The sequence below is a fragment of the Sapajus apella genome, unplaced genomic scaffold (genome assembly GCF_009761245.1).
Source record: "Sapajus apella isolate SASKATOON/1434 unplaced genomic scaffold, GSC_monkey_1.0 scaffold109, whole genome shotgun sequence".
NCBI classification, from domain to species: domain Eukaryota; kingdom Metazoa; phylum Chordata; class Mammalia; order Primates; family Cebidae; genus Sapajus; species Sapajus apella.
In genome coordinates, this window is record NW_022437049.1 from 19,788 (window position 1) to 45,192 (window position 25,405).

The 25,405-nt window shown below is 42.1% G+C and overlaps 1 protein-coding gene across 2 annotated transcripts in view; it reads left to right on the forward strand.

Annotated features, from left to right (window-relative positions):
* The window catches only part of KATNAL2 (katanin catalytic subunit A1 like 2), a 58,166-nt gene that overhangs the window by 12,115 nt on the left and 20,646 nt on the right, over positions 1-25,405 (forward strand). For both annotated transcript variants that reach the window (XM_032259382.1, XM_032259381.1), the window contains exons 3-12: positions 513-555; positions 4,627-4,744; positions 5,918-6,016; positions 9,692-9,790; positions 9,998-10,075; positions 14,085-14,183; positions 16,264-16,327; positions 16,533-16,651; positions 21,984-22,075; positions 24,115-24,225. In XM_032259382.1, coding sequence (XP_032115273.1) covers positions 513-555; positions 4,627-4,744; positions 5,918-6,016; positions 9,692-9,790; positions 9,998-10,075; positions 14,085-14,183; positions 16,264-16,327; positions 16,533-16,651; positions 21,984-22,075; positions 24,115-24,225 — 922 coding nt within the window. The remainder of the gene's footprint in view (positions 1-512; positions 556-4,626; positions 4,745-5,917; positions 6,017-9,691; positions 9,791-9,997; positions 10,076-14,084; positions 14,184-16,263; positions 16,328-16,532; positions 16,652-21,983; positions 22,076-24,114; positions 24,226-25,405) is intronic.

A 25,405-nucleotide genomic window follows, 5' to 3' on the forward strand; every position in this document is an offset into this window, starting at 1 on the left:
GGGTGATCGGCACTGTTAGTGACATGATCTCATTTCTAGATGGCTAGTTCCCATCTAGCATGATACCCAAATTCTCCTGTGATATTGGACACATTATTTTTATTTTAACTAGCAGAGTATGACTTAAATATTCCCTGCCAGATTTGTGCAATCATCCTGGTGTCTCATGTAACACAGCAAAATGGTGTCAAGTTCGTGAAAGCATAATGAAATGGTGGCTGTAAAGCTAGCCTATATTGGAGTTGCCATCACGTACACCGTCTTTAACACGTTTAATATCTGAGGCCTTTGCAATCTTTCTCTGTGAGGAGATGCTTGAGAAGCTCGGGCCTCTTTCTCTTCACTGGTAACTTCAGTTCTCTCTACATGAGAATAGCTTAAAGTCTCTAGATTTCAATCTGCTATAGCACAAATTTTAAGAACTATGCATAAAGGGGAAACATACTTGAAAAAAATCACTTTGTCACTCTTAAAATTATTTTCTTTCCCTCCCTGTGTTTGTTTTGTCACAGCAGAAAATAATTTACCACAAAGAAGTGGAGGGAAGACCAGAAGGTAAAGTGAATGGTAATTATCTTAGTCAACTGAGCTCAAGGAGCTCGTGGGATCCCTTTTCAGAACCTTTGCCAGCGCAGCTCCGTGACTGTCTCCCAGCAATACTGACCGCAGTTATGCGACCTGGCCCAGCCCAGGACTTCTCTCATTACAGCTGCTCCAGATTTGGGCCAGTGTCTGTCTATTCTCCTGGTTTTACTGTAAATAAGTGCATCCTGTGATGCTCTGTCTTTCCAGGCCATGCGGTATGAAAAGTCTGAACCTTAGAGGCTAAAAGACCAGATTCAATTCCTGGCTCTGCTATTTACAAGTATGGAGCAAGTTTCGGACACATAGCCCCTGGCTATGTGAGCACCCAAGAAATATTATTTTCCCTCTTTTCATCATTTAGTTAATTTCAAGCACTCCCAAATCAGATGTCCTGACCTGTCTGATGATCAGTAATGAGCCAGGAGGTACGAGCTCACGCTTCTGCCTTCGCTAGTCCTGGCCTGCGGGGACCCGTTCTTCTCTTGCTTTTCCCTTCTGTTCATGGCTCATCTTGCATTCCTTTCTCCAGCTTCTCAAGTCCAAATCTCATTTGGGACTTGTAGCCTCTGATGGGAGCTCCTCTTTCTTTTGACCTTTCTGGGTACACACATTCTTTCACAAGGCCCCCTACTCTTGCCAGTACCCTTCCCATTCCTCTCTCCCCACTCCCTCCCACAGAGCTGTTCCAAAATACCCAGGGGTACTAGGGTGCTGCTGCTGGCTGCCAGTGAGGGCCAGCTTTGGGGCATCGCAACCTGTGGGCTGTTGCTATTACAGTAGAGCCTAAACCTCACAGGAAGGCTAGAGTAGGCTTCCTGCAGGGGCCACACAGCCATCCAGGCAGTGAAAAAAGTGTTTAAAATCTTAAAATGCTCTTGGAAAAAGAAAAGTTAGATTGTAATCACATGCAACTTATTAGGCCCTCAAGAGGTAGGGATTCTGTCATGCCCCCACTACATTCCCTGCTCCTGAGACTCCAGTTCTCTTGTTCCAGCCTCAGCAGGGTCTAGGACACCTCACAGGGCTGGTGGACACAGCTTGCAAAAATGGCCATGGAGCCCACGAACGCTCCACAGTCTTACTCACCGTAATACTTGGCCGCGGGCTACCTTTGCTTTGTGCTGTTCTGCAGGAAGAGTTTTATTGCTTTGACAAAAGTGGTATTCTTTTATTTATAGTTTCCACAAAGCTAGTCAGACTCTGGTAATAAATGATAACTGCTTGTGCATAGAAATCGTGAGGAGCGTTTGAGGCCAGCTTCGGAAGGCTTTTAGATTTGGATGATTTTTCTGGAACCTTCTCAGTATTTTTCTCTGGCAAATGCTCTGTGAGTGAATGGTGTTGGGGTGCTTTGTTCCCTTTAGGGATGGAGCACGGTGGCACATTTGACAGCATGGGGGCCCCTCGGCTCCTCTTTGAGTAGACGTTTGTATATGGCAAGCGTAAAGGCTGAATAGCAATTGGTTAGAGTCAGGAGGAATAACTAGGAAAGTAACGAATGGTGTTTCTGCAGACAGTTTTGTACTCAAATATAGTTACTGAAGTGAGACATATCATGAGACTGGCTATATATTAGCAAACCAAAGTGTCTTTTCCTAATCTTGGAAAAGATTCCTAATTCCCGCTTAAAGATTTACTGATGAACCAAAGGAGGAAAGGTTATCCAATGTGATGGATAACAGAACTGGGATCCCAGAAGGTCTTGGCAATTCCGGAGATGGGTTCAAAGTAACAAGGTGAAATTGAATAAAATAAGGCTTAAGCTCGAACAAGAGTTACAACAAATAGCTCCTTCATTACAAAATCAGAGACCTAGAAATCTCAGTTTACCTGGGCCAACAGTGTGACGTGAATGATACTGTGGTCCCAGCCCCATCAATAGAAATACAGTGTCCAAAAAGTAGGAGGTCACACCATTCTGGAAGGTGACCAGTATGAGGAAGAATCTGGGAGCCAGGTAACTTTAGGAATGACTGGAGCAACTGGAGATGTTGAGCTTGAACAGAGGGTTGGTGGAGGGGGGCTCATAGAACAACACAGGAACAGGCTTCAGTTCACCCTCTAACAGGCGATTAGGCCTTCTCTGCAGAATTCCACAGGGTGCACCTAAGACTAATGGTCAAAGTGAAAGCAGAGTGAATTTGGTTCCATGTTCAGAAGAATTTTACAATCCTCAGAGCTGATTGAAAATGAATTGCATTGCTTTGTCCATTAGTGCTCTTGTATTTTGGTCATGTTAAAGCAGATCTTTATGGATCAGTTGCAGCCAATGGGAAATCAGAGTGGGAAAATAGAGTTCCAGCTCCACAAGGATGGTGAGGATGGCAAGGAAAGTTTAAGTACACACACACACACACACACACACACACGCCCAAACACATATATATAACTTCTCTTAAGTCAACACTATTAATTAATATAAATTTGCATTTGTAAAATGCTCGGTCTTAATTTCATAGATATTTCATTTTTGTGCCAGCAAAGGGCTGGAAAAAGACATTCCAAATTTAAAGATAGAAAAAAGCGCCGAGTGTGGTGGCTCACGCCTGTAATCCCAGCACTTTGGGAGGCTGAGGCAGGTGGATCACGAGGTCAGGAGTTCGAGACCATCTGGGCCAACAGAGTGAAACCCCATCTCTACCAAAATACAAAAATTAGCTAGGCGTGGTGGTGCATGCCTGTAATCCCAGCTACTCGGGAGGCTGTGGTGGGATAATTGCTTGAACCAGGGAGTCAGAGGTTGCAGTGAGCTGAGATCATACCACTGCACTCCAGCCTGGTGGCAGAGCAAGACTCTGTCCCCCCCCCAAAAAAAAAGATAGAAAAAAAACACCCCGAGAACTTAGTGTCCGCCTCTCGTGAGGCTCCCCCGGTGAGCCCAACACTCACAGAGGTGTCACCATGTGGACATTGGTGGTATTGTCGGCATGGATGGTCTTGCTGGCCAAATAGCTGTGCATTTATATTAGACATGTACATTTATTACCCCATCAAGAAAAAAAGTTGAAACAGCAGCTCTCTGAGATCACTCTGAACATGGGGAGACATGCTTCTAGAGAACCTTCTGCAAATGCTTGTCTCATACAGGGACAAAACAACTGAGAGAACTAAGCAACAATGGCGGAGTTCATGTTCTGCCCCCCATGCCAGTCCTGTCTCTCTGGATGTCATCTTCTATGGAAAAATACACATATTCCAATACTGAACTTTATGTCTAATTATGAGGATGTAGTGAAAAAAATTATTTGATCTTTCTATGGATATCTAACATATATACAGTCATACCACATATATTACTATATCTATAGTAAATGCATCTACCCTTGTAACCACAGTTGCAGCCACCAGCAGGCTCTCTTTGCCCCTTCTCAAATTCTCCCCATCTCCATCACAGTTAGCTACTCTTCTGACTTCCAACCCCATCAGTTGGTTTTGCCTGAAGTAAACAATTATTGATGAAAATTTGTTTGGCAGCTATGATTGGTCTGGGACAACATTGATGAGGGAAGGTTTGCTTTCCTTTTGCAATCCCCTTTTGATGTTTATTACACAGAACATGCTGAGAGGTATTTTAAGCGGGCAGGGTACATCCAGGACACTGGATTAAAACCATGGGCCAATCCTTGGATTTCCCACTGTTTCTTAGTTTGAGTGGGAAAACCTCTTTCTCCCCCACGCCTTTCTCCTGGTCTGATGCTGCTTTTAAGGAAGGTGGAAGGAACAATGGAAAAATGCTTGTAAAGCAGTATGTTCTTAAGAACTAAAGCTATTTGCAGAAGGGCTGAAGCTATGTGGTGTGAAAGGGAAATGAAGAGGGTGAGCTGGGGGGCTCCAGGAGGGGATCTTAGAAGAACCCGGTGAGTATCCTGGAGGGAGTTAGGACCAGAATGGACCTGGTGGGGAATAGCGTAGGTGAAAGGGCCCTATAGTGGCCACCTGCGTATCTTTCCGTAGCTTTCTTAAATATGCTATTCTTAAGAATGGTTGTTAGAATTAAGTGGCTAGAATAATTTCTTCCAAGGTCTTTGTTCCCTCCATTAGGGTGATGAATGACAGTTGTCAAAATCTTCCCAAGATCAATCAGCAGAGGCCCCGGTCTAAAACCACGGCAGGGAAAACAGGGGACACCAAGTCTCTCAATAAGGAGCATCCTAATCAGGTCAGGATGGCTTGGCTTGGCTTTTGGAATAGTAAACTTGGTTGAAAAATGGCTCTATGAAAAAAGTCACATTTATTTAATTTTTGAGGACCTATGCTTTTAAAATTGTGGTGTGATCTAATTGAATTCTAAGTTTTTTTCTAGTACACTGGACTAAAACCATGGACATGTCCCTAGATTTCCTAATGTTTTTTTAACTTAAGCAGGAGGACTTTTGCCTCCTTCAAGTCTTTCCCTTGGTCTGGGTGCTGGGAGATGAGCCAGGGTGGAGCTGGGGTCCAGTCAGAGCAAGAGAGCCTGGTTGGTATAGAGCTTGATCTTCTCATCTGAGGTAACTGTTACCTGAGGTAACTGAGCTAACCAAGATGGCGGGTCTTCCTGTCCCAGAACACATTGCTGGGTTCCTAAGTGTAGGCCAGGCATGGTTTCAGGTGTGGCTGGGTCTCTAGGTCTCCTGTTGGGCTTCTCCAAATCGCACATGGTTAGCCCTTACCGCAGGCCTTCACACTGGACTTCCTCGGGGCCAAAGAGGGCAGCAAGGAGAGAACCCAGCAGGTGAGTTAAGTCAATGGCTTCTGACTCAGGAGGCTCACGTCCAGAACCTTCTTAGGACAAAATATTCCAGGTTTCAAAGGAAAGAAGACCAATGGAAACTGAGAAAAGGAATGAAAATAAAATTAATGGAAAGAAATAATCACAAAACCTGACTGGTCTAAAGGATTCTCTCCCGTCAAGGAGGTTCTACGGTTCTGGCCGCCGCAGCCTGACTCAGATGGAAGAGAGGTGAAGGTGGGGCAGGATGAGTCCCATGGGAGGCTGGTGCACTTAAAATTCAGCCACTCCTGGACAAAAACACCTCTGATCACAGGAAAAAAGACAAGCCAGCCAATGGGGTTGGGTTGAGGCACAACTGTTTCCTCCGTTGGAAAAGCGGCTCAGGGCCCATGGTCTGCCACCTTCTCATTCTTCCAGGAACAACTCCTTCCACACAGTGCAGGCAAACAGCTAACTCACCTTCCTGGGTCTGCACAAAAGTGGCTAAGCTACATGTGCACATCTGCGTTTACAGAGCTGCTTTCCAGCATCGGACTTCGCATGATGGAGTAGGCAGGTACAGCCAGCATCTCTCCACGGCTGCTCACTGCCCATGTCTCCTTGTTTCTCGTTCTTCAGGAGGTAGTTAGTAACACTCACCTGGAGAGTGCTGATTTCGGCCTAACTATATCAAGAATCAATAAAGACGGTGGAGAGGAAAACTCCCACCCACGAAGAGTAAGTGAAACTCTTGAACCTAACACTGAAAGGGGTAATTATTTTTCTTTTTAAACATGAAAACAAAAAACATTATTTTTGTCAAACAGGAAAGTGAAGATGTGATTTTTGAATGTCGGCTGTGAGGTAAATGGAGAAGAGGGTCAGAAAATGGGTTCTAGGTCTTTGCTATTGTAAACAGTGCTGCAATGAACATTCCTGTGCATGTGTCCTTATAGTAGAACGATTTGTAATCCTTTGGATACATACCCAGTAATGGGATTGCTGGGTCAAATGGAATTTCTATTTCTAGGTCCTTGAGGAATCGCCACACTGTCTTCCACAATGGTTGAACTAATTTACACTCCCACCAACAGTGCAAAAGTGTTCCTATTTCTCCACATCCTCTCCAGCATCTGTTGTCTCCAGATTTTTTAATGATTGCCATTCTAAGTGGTGTGAGATGGTAAAATAAATAAATGGGAAAAAAAAAAAAAAAAGAAAATGGGTTCTTCTTTGGAATCTCTTTTCTCAAGGCATGATCTAGCATGAACTGCCCCATTTCTAAGGAGCTCAGTTTCCTCATTTGTAAATTGAGGGGCTTGGAAGAGATTGTCTCTTGTGCTCCCATCAGCTTAAAAATTCTGTAATTACAATTTTGTAATTACACCAATGACAAACATTGGTGTGATTATCCTGCATTGTTCTCTTTTTTTTTTTTTTTTTTTTTTGTGACAGGGTCTTGCTCTTTAGCCCAGGCTGGAGTACAATGGTGAGATCATGGCTCACTGCAGCCTTGAACTCCTGGGCTCAAAGAATTCTCTTGCCACAGCCTCCCAAGTAGCTAGGACTATAGGCATGCACCACAACATCCAACTATATTTTTGTTTTTCTAGAGATAGGGTCTTATTTTGTTGCCCAGGCTGGTCTCAAACTTCTAGCCTCAAGCAATCCTCCTGTCTGGGCCTCCCAAAGCGCTGGGACATCTGCATTATTTAGTGAGTTGGAAACATATACTCATTCTGCTCTGGTCTGTCAGTGGCAGCTGCTTAGTGGTGTCATCCTTCTCCTTGGAGGGATGGCTCCTGGTCTAAATGTAAGTTCATGTGAACCATGAAACATCAGTTGATATAGGGTTGATTTTGTCCTTGATAGATATTTCTACTTTTTTCATAATCAATCTCATGTCTGGATTTGTCAATAATAATGTCAAATCCAGAAAAGACCAGATTGGGTGGATGTAGTCAAAAGGCAGACTAAAACGTGATTTGGAAATGAACAGCGTTTCTCTTGGTCATACTCTCCAAGGTTGAATTTCTTTAAGAGTCTTCTTTCTTTCTTCAGCCAAGTTCTCAAGCCACTGGAAAGCTAACTTACTTTTGGCCAGCTCTTAGAAAAACTAACTCTGTGTGTGTGAATTTGGAGGGGTGACTGGAGCGCCTCCCTGAAAATCAAGGGCAGTGACCTCACTGGCCTGAGTTGACTCCCTTTAAGGGCCTCACTTACATGGTAATTGCTGGAGATGATACCATTGGAATCAATGCTGCCCTCTGAAAAATGTTTCCTTGTTCACCTTCACTGCTTCTATTGTGTTTTCAGTCACCTTTGCCTAGCTATTTTGTGGCATTAGTTTCTGTTGTGAATGCCTCATGTTGAAATGAATGGATGTTTTTGATTGGGTCACAAGGAAGGGACTATTTAACCCAGCACTTAACCTTTGAAATAGTCTGACTATAAATCCTCTTACCAGCAGAAATATCCTCAGGGCCAAATGTAAATGGCTTTGTCCCTAGCATTTCACATGTTCGTAGGTTATATGAGGATATATGGCCTGGGACCAATCTCAAAAAAAACAAAAACAACCCAGATCTGTCATCTTCATGTTAGTACCTGTGTCTATCTGTTTTGCATTGCTTAAAAGGGAATATCTGAGATTGAGTAGTTTATAAAGAAATGAGATTTATTTGGCTCATAGTTCCATATGGCACTGGGATCTGCTCAACTTCTGATGAGGCTTCAGGAAGCTTTTACTCATGGAAGAAGGCAAGGGACCTGGCATGTCGCATGGCAAGACAGGGAGCAAGAGAGGAGGGAGATGCCTGGCTCCTTTAACCAAACAGCTCCCTCATGAACTAATAGAGTGAGAACACACTCTTTACTGTGGTAAGAAGACCAAGCCTTTCATGAGAGATCCTCCCCAATGACCCGAACACCTCCCACCAGGCTCACCTCCAACATTGGTGATCACATTTCGACATGAGATTTGGAAGGGGCACCCATTCTTACTATATCAGAACCCAAGCTTTGGGACACCCAAGCCTCCCTGCAAATTTTAGTAGGTATATTGTTCTTAAGGCCATAGGCTTCAGAATCAGCCTGTCTGGATTCAAAACCCAGCTCAGATGCTCCCCCACTATGTAACTTTGGGCAAATTGTTTATAATCTCTCCAAGTCTCATTTCTCTCATGTGTAAAATGGAAATCATCCTAGTGCCCACTTTAAGTGTCATAATGAAAGGAGAGCCTTGGTGCAGTGCCAAGCACATAATAAACACTACATAAATGTTGGCTAGTATTAATGCTTTTTGTGTGCATCCTTGCTTTTTCCCTTCTACCTCTAGGGGAGACAGGGTGTTATTGGAAAGATCATGGGTTGAAAGACAGATTAAGTGGGTTTAAATTCTGGCCTTAAGCCATTTATTAGCTGTGTGGACCTGTGCAAATCACTTAACTTCTCTGGTCTTACTCCCACATCTGTGAAGCCAGGTGTCACTCCTGACTAGCAGAAGTGTTATAAGAATTAGAAAAGGCCAGGCATGCTGGCTCACACCTGTAATCCCAGCCCTTTGGGAGGCTAAGGTGGGAGGATAACTTGAGGTCAGGAGTTGGAGACTAGCCTGGACAACTTAATGAGACCCCATTTCTACAAAAAATTTTTTAAAAATCAGCTGAGATGGTGGTGCACACCTGTAGTCCCAGCTCTTTGGGAGGCTGAAGTGGGAGGATCCCTTGAGCCCAGAAGCTTAAGGCTGTGGTGAGCTATGATTGTGCCACTGCACAACAGAGTGAGATCATATCTGTCTCTTAAAGAAAAAAACAAAAAGGATTAGAAATAATCCTCACAGGATATGGAGAAAAGGGAACTCATACGTTGTTGATGGAAATGTAAATTTATTACATTTGTACCCAATAAATTTATACAAATAAAAAATAAAATTTTACTAAAAATTTAAAAAATAACAAAAAAGAAATAGTCCTCACAAAGAACGTTACACACTTATTTTGTACCCAGCACTCAACAGAGTGGGGAACATGCATTATAGTCTATAGACAGTAACTCTCGTTACTGTTGTGCCAATGAGTTCTTTCTGCATGTGTAACATTTTAAAAGGATGGGAGCATACAGGGAAAGTCAACATACAAGGAAGCAGATGGTCTGTGTCAGGAACTGAGAAATACTCATGAATTTTTATTCAAATCCACTTCATTCTGAAAAATGTACTTACAATTTTTTAGGGTGCTCCAACTTGAGGAAATCATCTTGTTTAACACTAGTGCTGGTTCTTTTTAAAGCTTAACTTTAAGTTTGCCCTATATACCAGGGTATATAAATGTGTCTTGGTTTAATGAGAATGAGTTATTAAGAAGAGTTTTCTCTTACGTTCTCAGGGCATAAATAACCATGCCTCCTTTTCAGGGCCAAATCATTGACTTCCAAGGGCTGCTCACAGATGCCATCAAGGGAGCGACCAGTGAACTTGCCTTGAACACCTTCGACCGTAACCCAGACCCCTCAGTAAGTGGCGAAGATGTGACATTCATCTTTCAAATTGCCAACATCCAGATGAACTCTGGAAATACAATTTTGAGTAAACCTTGAGGTCAAGTCAAAGGCCAGAGCCACCTGCCATCGTTTGTTTCACCGAGACCCGTACCTGCCCGGGGTTTCTTCCTGAATTATGGAGCAATATTGTAATGTGAGCCTTTCTGCTCCTCCCATCAGGAACGACTACTGAAACCTCTGAGTGCATTTATTGGCATGAACAGTGAGATGCGAGAATTGGCAGCAGTGGTGAGCCGGGTAAGATCCTGATACTCAATTCACAAATTTACAGATGTGGGCTGGGGCTTCTGGAGCTTTGTGGGCTGCTTCTTTTATTAATAACAATAAATATGATCATTTATTTATAAAGTGCCCCCACTTGCAAAGGCACTCATATTGTTTAGAGGCACAATAATGCATGATAAATAAATTATAGAATCATAAAATTACAATATAAAAAGCCCACCATCTCATGATAGAGGCCAAGAAAACCGAGAGAGAAAAGACTTAGGAATGAAGGGACAGGTGAAAGGTTTTATAGCAGAGCCAAGAGTCAAGGAAAGAAAGCCTTTTAAAGAAGAAAAGAATATGTCTGCATCTGGTTTAAAAAGTCAGAGCCTAGAAATAGAGACGTCGAGAGTCTGATGATATCATCATCGAAAATTTCCGTGAAGAACACGATTAGCAGGAAAGACTTTACCATCCAGACTACTGGCTTTTCCAGCTTGCACTGTGGAATCAGAAGGCAGTGAAGAATAGGCTTTGGAATTAGCCGACCTGCATTTGATTTCTAGATCCTTCTCTTGCTAGCTGTGTAAAGTTGGGCAAGTTCCTGGGAAATAGATTCCTGAATTATAGGATATTTTTCTAATTTCTAATGCTTCATATTTAATTGAAGACTGAAACCTAGGCAGGCTCAGAGGGGTGTTTAAAATGATCCCAAAAATTCACAGCTCCTCTGAGAAGCTAAGGGCTCCTAAGCTGTCTCTGTTCAGCTCAGCAGTTGTTTCTTATGTGTCAGGGGTGTGCTGTGGGCTAGAGACACAAAGATGAATGAGTCAGAGCAGCCCTTGCCCTCAGAAGTGTCTCATCCCATGGGCAAGGTTTGCTTTGAGAGCATGAAGGAGGGAGGGGTGGGGAAAGTGTTAGGAAAGAAGACAGGAAATTGCTAAGAGAAAAAGTGGAAGAGGGAGGCTGGGAGGCGTCCTGGGCATAGGCACATCCATGAGAAATTGCAGCTTTCGCACATTTCCCATTGGCCACCTAGGAAGCAGGAAGTGGTGGGGAACGGGTGGACAGAGTCAGAGTTCTGGAGGAAGGGCTCCATGAGCAGTACCCAGGGCTGGGGACATGCCTATAGAAGATGGGACCTTAGAAAGGCATCCATTGGAGAATGGGATCATCCCATGTGTTTGTGGATAGCTTGTTCTATAACAATGAGGTGAATGAATAGCAAAGAAAAGGAGATGGGGAGACCAGCTATGAGGTTTTGACCAGTGAGAGGGATGAGGGACTGAGCCAGGCTACAGTAACGGATGCATAAGAGAGCAGAGCAAAGTATTTTTTATGCCAACCCAAATCAATAATCTTATTACCATTTTTGCAAAAGGGTAACATGACTATGAGGGTAGAACTGTAGAGTGAAAGTGGCCTGAGATGACTCCATCTGGAATCTTTTCTATAGTGGCACGGAAGGTAGAAACTCTGCTTACACTGATGGAGCGCTCGCCACCTCACGAGGTAGTCCTGTTGAATTCTGACTGTTAACTTTGGATTGATATAGGAAGAAACTGTCAGCTGGGAAATTAAATATTACCTTGTGAAACTCAACTTTAGAAGAGGGCAGGAAATACTTCTGTGATCTATGGATGCCTTGAATACCTAGGAAAGTGAATCCTTCTTGTGCGCCAAGATTTCCCTAAGGAAGGGTGGTAATAAGAATGTGAGTGGCTGGTGGGCCTCCATGTAGATCCAGGCTCTAAAGACAGAGTGAGGAAGACTCAGTCCTTTCTCTGTCATTCCACCCAAGAATGGATTAAACGTATCGTGCAAGACCAAAGCACTTGTATAAATACTTTCTCTAGACCAGGTGTAGTGGCTTGCACCTATAATCCCAACACTTTGGAAGACTGAGGTGGGTAGATCACTTGAGGCCAAGAGTTTGAGACCAGCCTGGCCAACATGGCAAAACCCCATCTCTGCTGAAAATACAAAAAAATTAGCTGGGTATGGTGGTGTGTGCCAATAGTCTCAGCCACCTGGGAGGCTGAGGCATGAGAATTCCTTGAACCTGTGAGGCAGAAGTTGCTATATTGCAGCCTAGGTGACAGAGTGAGACTCCATCTCAAAAATAAAAATAAAAACAAAAAAAACTGTCTCTAATAAAAGTGAAAGTTGGCTGGGTGCAGTGGCTCACTCACACCTGTAATCTCAATCTCAGCACTTTAGCAGGTCAAGGCAGAAGGATCACTTGAGTCCAGGAGTTTGAGACCAGCCTAGGCAACATAGTGAGACCTCATCTCTACCAAAAATGAAAAAATTAGCTGGACATAGTGATTTGTGCCTTCTTGGGAGGCCGAAGTGGGAGGATTGCTTGAGCCCATAAGGTTGAGTCTGAAGTGAGTGGTGATCATGCCACTGCCCTCCAGCCTGGGCTACAGAGCGAGACCCTGTTTTAAGAAAAATTAAAAATAAATGTGAAACACCTATGGTGGAGGGAACTGGATGGGTAGGGAGCAGGAGTAGGCACAAACATTTCACCAGCATTTAAAAAATGTATTTAGGCTGGGCATGGTGGCTCACGCCTGTAATCCCAGCACTTTGGGAGGCTAAAGTAGGTGGATCACAAGGTCAGGAGATCGAGACCATCCTGGCCAACATGGTGAAACCCCATCTCTACTAAAAATATAAAAACTAGCTGAGCATGGTGGCACACGCCTGTAATCCCAGCTACTTGGGAGGCTGAGGCAGGAGAATTGCTTGAACCTGGGAGGTGGAGGTTGCAGCAAGCAAGATCGTGCCACTGCACTCCAGCATGATGACAGAGTGAGACTCCATCTCAAAAAAATGTATTCATGTTTTTGGATCATGTAAATATATTACTTATTAAAAATTATGGCTGTTCATGGTGGCTCACGCCTGTAATCCCAGCACTTTGGGCGGCTGAGGTGGGTGGATCATGAGGTCAGGAGATCGAGATCATCCTGGCCAACATGGTGAAACACTGTCTCCACTAAAAATACAAAAAAATTAGCTGGCCGTGGTGGCGTGCACCTGTAGTCCCAGCTACTTGGGAGGCTGAAGCAGGAGAATTGCTTGAACCCGGGAGGTGGAGGTTGCGGTGAGCTGAGATGGCGCCACTGCACTCCAACCTGGTGACAGAGCAAGACTCTGTCTAAAAAAAAAATTATGTAAATATGACAGTAGTTTCCAGGTTTTTTTTTCTGTAGTCACTCAGAATGACTTTGGAAAGAAGGTTTTTTTTTTTTGTTTGTTTTTTGTTTTTTTTTTGTTTTTTTCCTTAAACCTTCTAGATATTCAGTCTGCCCGAAACAGCTCCTACTGAGAAAGGCCCCTTAGTGACTGCTCAGAGGTGTCTGCTGAAATTGAAGTTTGGAAACTAAATTAGTTATCAGTAAAAGCTACCTTAATTGATTACGCTAGATAGTTGCTACAGGGCTCTACTATAAGAGGGAAAAACTGCACTTTCGCTCAGTTGTGGGCTTCCTTGAATTTTGTAGAAGCAATTGCTCCTGCTGGAAGTAAGGAATGATGGCTAGGGAAAAAAGAGAAATTGGTTTCAGAGGAGCATTATCTCTTTTATGCAACAAATTAAGAAAGTGTTTGTGAGATCAAGGAACAAGAGCAAGGCCAGGTGCTGGCTAGGAACTATGTTTCACAGTAACAGCGAATGTAATTTGAAGGCATATTCTGTAGCTTCTTTAATTTTGGTTATAAATCAGCATGGTTTGCTATTGACTGAAGACAGGTAGAGTCCGTTGTTAGGAGGTTTTTTTTTCTCCCCAGAAAGTACCATGCTGTGTTATCAATGTCTTTTTCAGGGAAAATCATTGAATATTTTCATGGCATGCCTTTGGTGAACTAACCCAAAATTACAATGTATATACGTATATATATCTAATATGAACAGTTTTTATCACTAGTACTTTATATCCTATTGTAAGTCAAGTATTCTGCTGCTCCCAAGTTTATTACAGCTGTAGAGGAAAACATCAGTTTTAACAAAATGATCAAATGTGCATTGCAGGACATTTATCTCCATAATCCAAACATAAAGTGGAATGACATTATTGGACTTGATGCAGCCAAGCAGTTAGTCAAAGAAGCTGTTGTGTATCCTATAAGGGTAAGGATGGAAAGCCTCTTGGGGGTTATTTCTGTTCAATATCCATTGGACAAGCTGTATGTCACACACCTATCAGGAAGGGAAGGGCAGGATGATTTTCTGTCCACACGTTAACTTTTTGCCTGTGTCACAACACCTTCTCAACCATGGAGCACCAAAGCCTGGTCCTTTCTAGATCATTTAAAACCATGTTACATATTAGTTCAAGACAGGTGTCTGAGCTAAGTGAAACTTTAAGATCTAAGACTCTATGGTATACATGATTTGTCAGATTGATTCAAATTAGCCTGCTCCCTTAAAAATATTCTTATTGTTGTAGAAATGCCTCTGGTTGGGGAGAATCTCTCACTTTGTTTCCACAGATCCTTCCTTTATCCTCCCCACCTACCCCCCAGGATCATCTGGGGCTTTGCTTCTGGCTGGTTGTGAAGACTGAACAGCCCCTTCCAGGGCAGTGACCAGCAAAGCCAGCCTGTTGCACTCATTACTTATTATTGGCAAATCTCTGTGCAGTTCTCAAACTGGGGAGAAAAATAGAAAAACAATACTCTCCATGTTTGATACAAATAGAGTGATGAGGATGTAAATGATAACTTAGCTTTTGTTAATAACAGACTACCCCACAACTTAGTGCCTTAAGACAACAATTTATTTGTTTGTAATTCTGTGGGTAGGCAATTGGGGCTGGGCTCAGCTGGGCTGGCTCATCTCTTTTTCCACATGGTGGTATTGGCTGGGCTTAATCACATGTCTGAGCCATCAGCCAGAGTAGCTGCAAACGATGGAGAGAGTGAAAAGTCAGGGACAAGCAGTACAGCTAAGGTGTCTCTCCATGTGGCCTCTCATCCTCTAGCAGGAAAGCCCACTCCTGCTCACATGGTGGCAGCGGGTTCCCAGAAAGAGGCAAGAAAGGGCAAGTTCTAATTCACAAGCATGCCTCTTTTATTTTTTATATGCTAGCCTTATATTTTCAAGTCTCTTACATTTGCTACAGTCCCGCTGGCCAAGTCACAAGGCCAGGCCCAGATTAAAATGTTGGAGAAATAGGCTCTACTTCTTGATGAAAGGAGCGACAGATAATTTGTGGCCGTTTTCTGTAATCTCCTGCTGTCAGGATTATTCATTTATTTTATTGAATAACCTACTTAGTCTTACCACTGAGCCCACGTGGCCCCTGATTTTTGGATGCTTTCCTCTAAAAAGACAAAATGCATACGTCTGGATTCTCTTTCCCCCCTCTTTCTTTCTGTGTTCAGACTTAGGGGTAAGAAATACACTGGTGTTCAGGATTAATAGAAATTTACTCACCTTTCCAAGTGGAACTATAGCATAAAACATTTAGAAAGGATAGAATATCTCATTGAAATTCTCTGGATTTGTTCTCTCTATGGCATTACAACTCCATATGTGTTGAGATTTGACATCAGGATTAGCAAGAAACTGATAGCTAGTTGTAATTTTACTAATATTCCTTGCTACACCCCTCTCCCCCGTTCTCTACCAACCCTTCCCACCTATCTTCCCCAGATTGTTTGAATTTGAAGTAATGGGAGAGATTTGCTATGCATGTCCTGTTCAGAGTTAGTGTCTCTTGATGCATTTGCCCCTGAATACCCCCAACTTCTAAAACAGGTTTCCCCATAGCTCTGTACTTTATTCGAGTAAACCTTTATTAGTTGGTTCTAGTATGTATTTTAAAATTCATACCTGCTTTACAACATTCAAAAGATTGCCAAATGCTCTGCATATAGATGTCTGGGGAAAATGATGTTATGCATGTAAAAAACAACTGTTATAACAGAGAGGAAGAGAACCTACATATACCTTTCTTTTCCTTAAAAAATTGCTCCTTTAAAAAGCCACAAAAATTAAGTCAGGCATTCTAATCGAGGGTGAAAATAAAATTGGGGTGAATAAGATCTGTTTATTTAGGTCAGAGGCAGATGACCTTAAGCAAAAAAGGGAGCCGTAATCTTAGAGCTGTGAGGCGTTTGCTCCAGCTTTCCTGGGTTGTCTGTGCTGAGAATATGCAGGCTGATGTGTCAGCACCAAACCTCATCCTTGTTCCTTGTTTCCATAGTATCCCCAGCTATTTACAGGAATTCTTTCCCCCTGGAAAGGACTACTGCTGTATGGCCCTCCAGGTAAACACAGCTTCCTATTTTGATGCGTGTTAAGTGTGTGTGCAGAGGATGAGTTGCTCCTTCTGTCCTCACTTCAGGACTGGGGTACATGAGAGCTGAGCAGCCACTTCCTTCCTCGTGCGTGAGACTGACTTCTGTCTGTAAGCAGGGGGATGGAGTTGATGGAGTTGAAATGCCTTCTCATCTTTTATGTGTCTCTCTCTAGGTACAGGAAAGACTTTACTGGCCAAAGCTGTGGCCACTGAATGTAAAACAACCTTTTTTAATATTTCTGCATCCACCATTGTCAGCAAATGGAGAGGGGATTCAGAAAAACTTGTTCGGGTAGGAATTCTTAATTTTGTTTTTAAAAATAAGTTCTAGTATAATACAGCGGTACAAAATGATGTCAGAGCTTCTTTGCTTTTAGGTGATTTTATGTTAGATTCAATCCTGGATCTTGATTACCACCAGCTTGGGAAATGGATTGACTATTACCTATGGATGTTCATTGTGCCCCCATGAGCAAAACATGAGCTCCTTTCCTTTGGGAATTTGATCAACAGCTTTTTTTTGATTCATGCAATTTAGGCATGAAAGCTGGGGCAAAAAATCTCTGACGTGGCGTATTTTTTCTTCATTCAAGAGGCATTTATTATTTAACATGTACACTGTATTTAGTTAACATTTATTGAGAGGCTACTACTGTATGTTAGTCCCTATGCTAGATACTCTAAGAAAGAATCAAGAAACTTTAAACTTCATTATTTTTTCAGATGTTCTGAGCGCCTTTGCTTCCATAGTGCCCATAGCCTGTAAGATTTTTTGCTCTCAAGAGGTTGTTTCTATCTTTACAATATCACATTTACAGTTGATGTTATATTTTATATTATAAAATAGTACTGAATCTTCTAATGACATTAAGAGCACTTCTATTTATGGTTTATGTCCCAGTGTAAGACGAGTCCTTCTTGGAAATCCTATTAAACTATCACAGTCTGTAGAATGGCAGATACCTAATCAATATAAGTGAATATAAAATATTACATATTTTCTGAAAAGTGATTAACAAATTATGTTCAAATTACACTCCTTTAGATGACTCTCAAAATATTATGGCCTATTTGGAAGGTATAATAGAATATGTTTAAAGGATTGACTTACCTAAAATAACCTACTATTACTTTGATATCATTTTCAAGTTGTTGCAAATATGTAAGCTTATATAAATTCTTATTTCCCCTTCAAGATGGTAATTTGTGGAAATTTACATTAATAACTTCTATTTCTTTGTTCATCTTGTGTCTAACTCAGTGCCAGTTCCAAAGATGGGGCTTGAATTTAGCTGCACTTACAGTTATGGTTCCATGTGATTTTAGTTAGCTGGAGGTTCAGTTACAGTTGACCCTTGAACAACAGTTGGCCCTGCAACTGCACAGGTCTGTCTACTTATATGGGGATTTTTTTTCAGTGAAATACAGTATTCACAGGATGAAAAACCCAAGTATATGTGGATTTTCCAGGGTTGACTGTGGGACTTGAGTATGCACAGATTTTGGTACGGGGGAGAGTGTGGGAGGAACAGGGAGTGGTTCTGAAACCAATCTCTTCCATATGCCTAGCGATGACTGTAGCTGAAATTCATCTAACTAGAATTCTTATCACACTGAAGTTTTTTTTTTTTTTTAACATTTCATTTCTATATGCTGAACAACAACAAAACTCTTAAAAGATACCGCCCAGAATTAGTTTAGGTTCATCTCCCATCATGAAAAGTGGTGTTTAGAATCATGAGCATAAGACACTGCAAGGTGCACCAAGAAAGATGACATACTCTTGGGAAAGGGCTTACCTAGGCTGAAGGGGAAACTCAGAAAGTTTATAATACTCCTAACAAAGATTGAAGTTACATGGATTTTCTGGTTTAATGTTGAATAGCCAGAAAAGTCAATTAACAAGAATTCTCCATCCTGTGAGAGCACTGTATTTACTTAAAGTTTTCCTCTGGTTCAATATTATTTCATTGGGATTCTAAGAGTAAAGAAAAGTCCTGGTGGAGTGGGAGCAAAAATAAAAATAAATAAAAAAGAGTGAGGAAATGATTCCTTTTCCAATTTCTTCCTTTTTTTTTTTTAATGGCGTCTCTCTCTGTCACCCAGGCTGGAGTGCAGTGGCACGATCTTGGCTCACTGCAGCCCCCGCCTCCTGGGTTCAAGCAATTCTCCTATCTCAGCCTCCTCAGTAGCTGGGACTACAGGTGCACACCACCACACCCAGCTAAGTTTTTTTTTTTTTTGTATTTTTAGTAGAGATGGGGTTTCACCATGTTGGCCAGGATGGTCTCGATCTTTTGACTTTATGATCCACCTGCCTTGGCCTTTTACTATGTTTTTAAAGTAACTAGCCTTAAATAAAAAAAGTATAAAAGGATATGCAGACTCCGTTTCCCCAGAGGCAACTACTATTAACAGTTGCTGGAGTAGCCCTGCAGAACGTTTATCTATTATCTACATTAATGTCAACAACTGTTTCTTTTGGTTGTTTTGTTTTGTTTTGAGGCAAGGTCTTGCTCTGTCACCCAGCCACCCAGGCCAAAGTGCAGTGGCACCATCACAGCTGATTGCAGCCTTGACCTCCTGGGCTCAAGTAATCTTCCCACCCCAGCCTCCCTAGTAGCTGAGACTATAGGCACATTCCACCAAGCCCAGCTAATTTTTGTAGTTTTTGTAGAAACAAAGTTTCACCATGTTGCCCAGGCTCCTCTTGAACCCTTGGGCTCAAGCAATCCTCCCGCCTCAGCCTCCCAAAGGGCTGGGATTATAGGCATGAGCCACCGTACCTGGTTTCTGTTTTTCTAAGTACAAGTAGGGACATACCATATGTTCCCTTTTGTACCTGGCTTTTCCCCCCACTTACTACATATAACTTGGATATTGTTCCACACTATTACAGATAGACAAAGCATGTTCTTTTATTTGTTTATATGGTAGTTCATTGCATGAATGCACCAAAACATATTTAACCAGTCTTTTCTTGACGGGCCTTTAGGTTGTTTCTAGTCTCTTGCTCTTATGAACAAAGCTAGAGTGGGCAGTCTTATATGTACACATGTTTTTGCCTATATAGTAGTGTAGGACAATTTCTACAAAGCAGGATTGCCAAGTCAGAGGAAACAGACATCACTGATTGCCAGACTGCTTGCCAACAGGGTTGTAGCCGCTTATAGTCCCATCAATGGCTCATGAGTGTGTTTGCTTCTCCACACCCTGGCCAACACTGAGTAGAACCAATTTTTTTTAAAATAAACATTTGCCAATCTAATAGTAAAAAGTAATTGTGTATTTCAGTGATTAAATGTGCATTTCAATATTTCAGTGCTCGAATGTGTATTTCTTTGATTCTGAATGAACTTGAGCATCTTTTGAAAGGTTTAGAAATATTTATATCCTTTTGTGACATGCATTTTTATTTTGGATTTTTTTTTTTGAGACAAAGTCTTGCTCCTGTCACCCAGGCTGGAATGCAATGGCGTGATCTCGGCTCACTGCAACCTCTGCCTCCTGGGTTCAAGAGATTCTCCTGCCTCAGCCTCCCGAGACCACGCCCGGCTAAGTTTTGTGTTTTTAGTAGAGATGGGTTTTCACCATGTTGGCCAGGCAGGTCTCCAACTCCTGACCTCAGGTGAATGCCCGCCTTGGCCTCCCAAAGTGCTGGGATTACAGGTGTGAGCCTGGCCACCACTCCTGGCCTATTTTGGATATTTTAAAGAACAATATGAGAAGAAACAGATAACCTCTACTAACCTTGATGGAGCTCATCTCATTTCCTTTCAGAAATTATATAATTTTCTCCTTGTTTTATGAGCTTTTGGGAAGATCCTCAGCTGGACAATCTTGATCATGCTGTTAGGCTCCTTACTGTGAAGGTTTCAAAGCAAGCAAGCCCTTCAGGACCTTCCCCTAAAGCAGAGAAACTTTTTCTACCATTTGTTTCTCTTTCTATTTCAATTAAAGAGTTATTTATAGGGAACCATTGGGTTATGTTCCTCCCTCTGCTCCTAATGTTCATGGCTCTTAAGAGCTGATCACTACTGAATAGTTGAGTGGTCTCTTTAGCAAATGCATACACCTGTTGATGCTTACATCTTTCAATGTACTGCCCCTCAGTTGTAAGATTTAACTTCCTCCAGGTTCCTCTGAAAATTTTAGGCTAATGCTTCTAGAAACACTTACCCAGGATCCTATGTACTCCCCAGGAGTGGAAAGAGCAATGCAATGGGCAGTATGGAGAGCTAGTCTCCAGGTGTGGTTCCTCTTCCAACTGGGTGTTTGGTCTAGCAGAGACTCTTCATTTCTCTGCCTTTAGTGAGCACCTTAAAAACATGTATGGGTCTAATAAAGGATTCTAATATTTCCTTTCTTATTAGGTAAATTGCCAGTGTTGTAATCACCCTTAATATTAGGTATATTGGGGCTTCTTTGTGTGTGTGTGACAAGGACGGAAAGTTATTTGCTCTGAATTAGGTGGTCTCTATTGTATCTGAAAGGCACTGTGATGAATGCCCCAGCATTGCCATTGATCTCTCAGTTCATTAAACTCTGACAATTGTTCCAATAAAACAATTTTTTGAAAGAGAGATGTTGGTACATGAGCTTGGATGTACCCACCAGCAGTGGGGAAGGTGAGGAATTTCCCATTTGGTGACAGGGATACCTGTGAGGGATGAGCTGCTGTTGCCTGTAAAACCACAACATGGCTCTTTCAGAACCCTTTCCCTCTGATTCTGTGATGCTTTGCTAGTGCTAAGTGACATGGAGAATAAATCGCTCATGCCTATTAGAGAATCTCTATTCTTTTCTAAATCTCTACTGTTTTCTCCCGTCAGCTGGTGAAGGATTGTATATGATGCTCAAGAGATCAGTTTCAGGGTTAAAAAAAAAAAGATTTAGGTTGTTATATTCTATTCATCACTACCACATCTCCCTTTAGAGCCCTTTATTTTGTTTTTATATGTCTGTTCTTGTGCTGGTTGCTTTCCTGTTCTTGTTCAGTCTATAATATTTCATTTTATTCTGGAATAGAACATCGTATTCAATCAAGAACTGCCTTCTAGTACCTGAACCTACCAAGCAGCCTTGTTGAGGCAGTGTGGGAAGGCTACGGAGTAATTTGGGGAACACAAAGGGGCAAAATCTGTCAGCCTTGTTACCCATGACTGGAACCCAGTCCTTCCCCTGAAATCCTTTTTTCTGAGAATAACCTCCCATTGTCCCCAAAATTTAAGGGAAGAATTATCAAATGATTATACATATTCCAAGGCTCTTGTGTCCATATGCAACATACTACTGGCAGAGTGTTTCAAGAGTTAACTAGCTGACTGCAAGCCTTGGAACCAAATTTTATCTGAGGCTCTCATATTTATGATTAGTAACCTTGGAGTAACCACCCTCTCTTTGCCTCTAATTTTATCAAGTGATAAGTGGAAATAATTGGACCATCCAACCCCATGGGGTAGAGGTAGGGAGAAATAATTGTAATGATTATAAAGCTATTGCAAAATAACAGAGTGCAGCATAAATGCCTATCATTACAGTCATTCTAAGCTTTTACTCTCTGGGAGCATCTGAGGACTTTAAATCGATGAGCTTGAACATTTCCTTGCTTTTCCCCCACCCAGGTGTTATTTGAACTTGCCCGTTACCACGCCCCATCCACGATCTTCCTGGACGAGTTGGAGTCAGTGATGAGTCAGAGAGGCACGGCTCCTGGGTAATGGCCAGCATCGGGGTTTTTGTTGTTGTTGTTTTTTGTCATCGTTTCTCCCCTCTTGTAAGTGTGTTTGATGGTCGGAAGCCCATCGACATTTACCAGCAGAATGAACCTATTAATAAGCCCACAAATTTTCTGCAGACACATGGAAAGGTCTTTAAATTAGATCCTGTTAACTGAATAGCTGATTTAAGTAGTTTTTATAACCGGAGGAAATGCCATCCTCCCTTCCCCCGCTCCCCACAGAGTGGTTTTCAGGCCTGAAGATCCTCTAGCTCCAGGATCCCAGGCTGCCATATCGGTCCTGATGGCTAAAAATAGCCACTGTGATGGCCTCCTCTGGAGCCAGAGGGGCTGCCACCAGGGAACAAGGCTTGCCCACTTGGCCGCTGTGCAGGGCCACGTCTGGACTTCACTCCTGAGAGGTAGTCCTCGACAGTGTGTGAAGCCTGGGAAGCCACCACTTCTCTGTGGCATCAGGTTATGGCTCAGCAGGGCTAATTTTAAATACGTCACATATATTATCTCTAAAGATTGAGTGTCACCAAATGTCCTCAGCAGGAAGGAACACTTCTCAGACTGTACTAAGCCTTCTGTTTGTGCTTCCAAAAGCCTGAGTAGTGTTGTGCTTTTTGTTCATTTGTTTTTAAGATCAGCTTTCTGTCTTGATCAGAGGTATTCCCACTGAAGCTTTTTACTAAATCTGGCACCCCCTGGCTTGAAAAAACAGATCTCTGGGAAATCTCAACACAGCTGTATTTATTAATGACCTTTAATGGTCTATCAACAAGCAGAAGTAATAGTAATAAAAAGCAATTAATTAGCTCATTGGAAGTATAACTAGAATATAATTTATGAAATTTTACTCATTGGAAACCATTTTCCCAGCAGGGAAAAACAACCATAAAGATGTACTCAAGTAATATGGAATTCATGTAATTCATTGAAACGGGACACTTTCCATGGCTTAACTGGAGCTGGTGCTTGTCAGCCCTAGGCTGGAGTGCTCTGCTTTCTATACCAGGCCTGACAAAAGCAGGCAACTGCACAGGCACCCAGATGAGAATGCACCAGCCTGCCCTCGTAGTCACTCTACAAAGACCAGGTCTCTCTATGCACTTGTTCTTACGTGCTTTGTCAATATCCCCAGTTTCCCACAGCCTTCATCTGGCTAATTAGAAAACTCTTTATCTGCTATCCTTGTGTATGTTCCAGGTTCTGCCCTGAATTTCTGTTTCCTTGTCTGGGATCAAAGACTCTGAACTTAGAGTCTTCAAAGGGTCAGGAAATAAGGATGGGTGCTCTGAAGACTTCTTTGATCGTATTATTTTAAAGGACTCATAGTTATACACAAATGCTAATTAAATATATAGCAAATATATGGGCAAATGCTAATTTTATATATTATTACTAATGCTAAGTATATAAGTATAATATATAAGACCCTCTCTCAGTATAGGTATATTATATATAGTATATATATGTAATATATATAATAAATAAATATTATATATATACTGAGAGAGGGTCTTCTCTCTTAGGAAAGGCAGTTGAGATTTAAGGGGCATAGATCCTAAAAAAAAAACCATATACCTAGCCAGAGATATCTTAAACCGGGCTTGTGCCTGAGGTCCCAGCTACTCAGGAGGCTGAGGGTGTGAAAGTAGTTTTCTGTGTGTATGTAAGTGAAAGGGATTATCCTCAATTATGCCATTTTAAAGAGGTAAATAATGCTGCAGGTAGACACAGTTGGGCTGCATTTAATCTACCAGTGGCACTGCATACCCTTCAGTTATTTTCCAACTCACTGCCAGCCTTTGGTTTTCTTTTAAATACCATCATTATATTCATTTACTTGCTTTCCATTATGCTGTATGTGAAAATAACACCAAATTGCTTGTTTTCTCTAACTCTAGTATGAGTGGCTTCATTAACCATCAGAACAGACACTGTTCACAGGGACGTGGCTGTGAATGCTGCTCTTGTCATGAGGGCAAAGGCACTGACACTTGCGAGAATCACGTCTTGTCTCTCTGTAGGGGAGAACATGAAGGAAGCTTGCGGATGAAGACAGAGTTACTGGTGCAAATGGATGGGCTGGCGCGCTCAGAAGATCTCGTGTTTGTCTTAGCAGCTTCTAACCTGCCATGGTAAGAGACCAAGAGAGTGCATTTTGAATACATTTTCAGGAGTCACTAACTACAAATAAAATTTTTATATTGACCACTTCGGGCAAAGCCGTGTGGTTTGGCTGCAGCCCTGGAAGATTAATGTGAAGGCTTTACTGTTCAGGTCCCCAGTCCTTGCTGTCTGTACCACGAAAGATCTGCCTTAACAGAGCGAACCCTGGCCAGGGTGACCACTGACAATATGTAAAATGACATTTTAGGTTTAAAGCCAAATTATATAGTCTGTTTAAGTAGGACTTTGGCATAGAACTATAAAATGCTTAAGATCCCCAGGACTCAAAGAATATTCCAGAAATAATATGTTTGAATTTTATAGTATTAAAATTAAACTTTTTTTTAAGTTAGGAGGAAAATCTCTTTAATGTTGCACAGTAAATAGGAAGGTAAATAATCTCTAGTTGAAAATATAATCTAGGTCGGGCACGGTGGCTCACGCCTGTAATCCCAGCACTTTGGGAGGCCGAGGGGGATGGATCTTGAGGTCAGGAGCTCGAGACCAGCCTGACCAAGATGGTGAAACCGTGTCTCTACTAAAAATACAAAAATTAGCTGGGCATGGTGGCACATGCCTATTATCCCAGCTACTCAGGAGGCTGAGGCAGGGGAATCACTTGAACCCGGAAGGTGGAGGTTCCAGTGAGCTAAGATTGCACCACTGCACTCCAGCCTGGGTGACAGAGCGAGACTCTGACTCAAAATATATATATATATGTGCCATTTCACATGAAGCAAATTACATGTCACAAGCAAAGGATGAGGGTTCCAATTTTTCCACAACCTCACCAGCACTTATTATATGTCTCTTTTATTGTAGCCATCTGAATGGATGGGAAATGCTTTTGATTTGCATTTTTCTGAGACTAATGATATTGTACATCTTTTCATGTCCTTATTGGCCAATTGCATATCTTCTTGAGAGAAATGTCTTTTCAAATCCCTTGTCCACTTTAAATTTTTTTCTTTTTATTATTGAGTTATAAGACTTTTAAAATACATTCTGGATACAAGCCCTCTATCAGATATATGATTTGTAAATAATTTCTCCCATTCTGTGGTCAGTAGTCTCTCCCTCCCTCCCTCTCTTTGTTTCTTCCTCCTTTCCTTTCCTTTCCTTTCCTTTCCTTTCCTTTCCTTTCCTTTC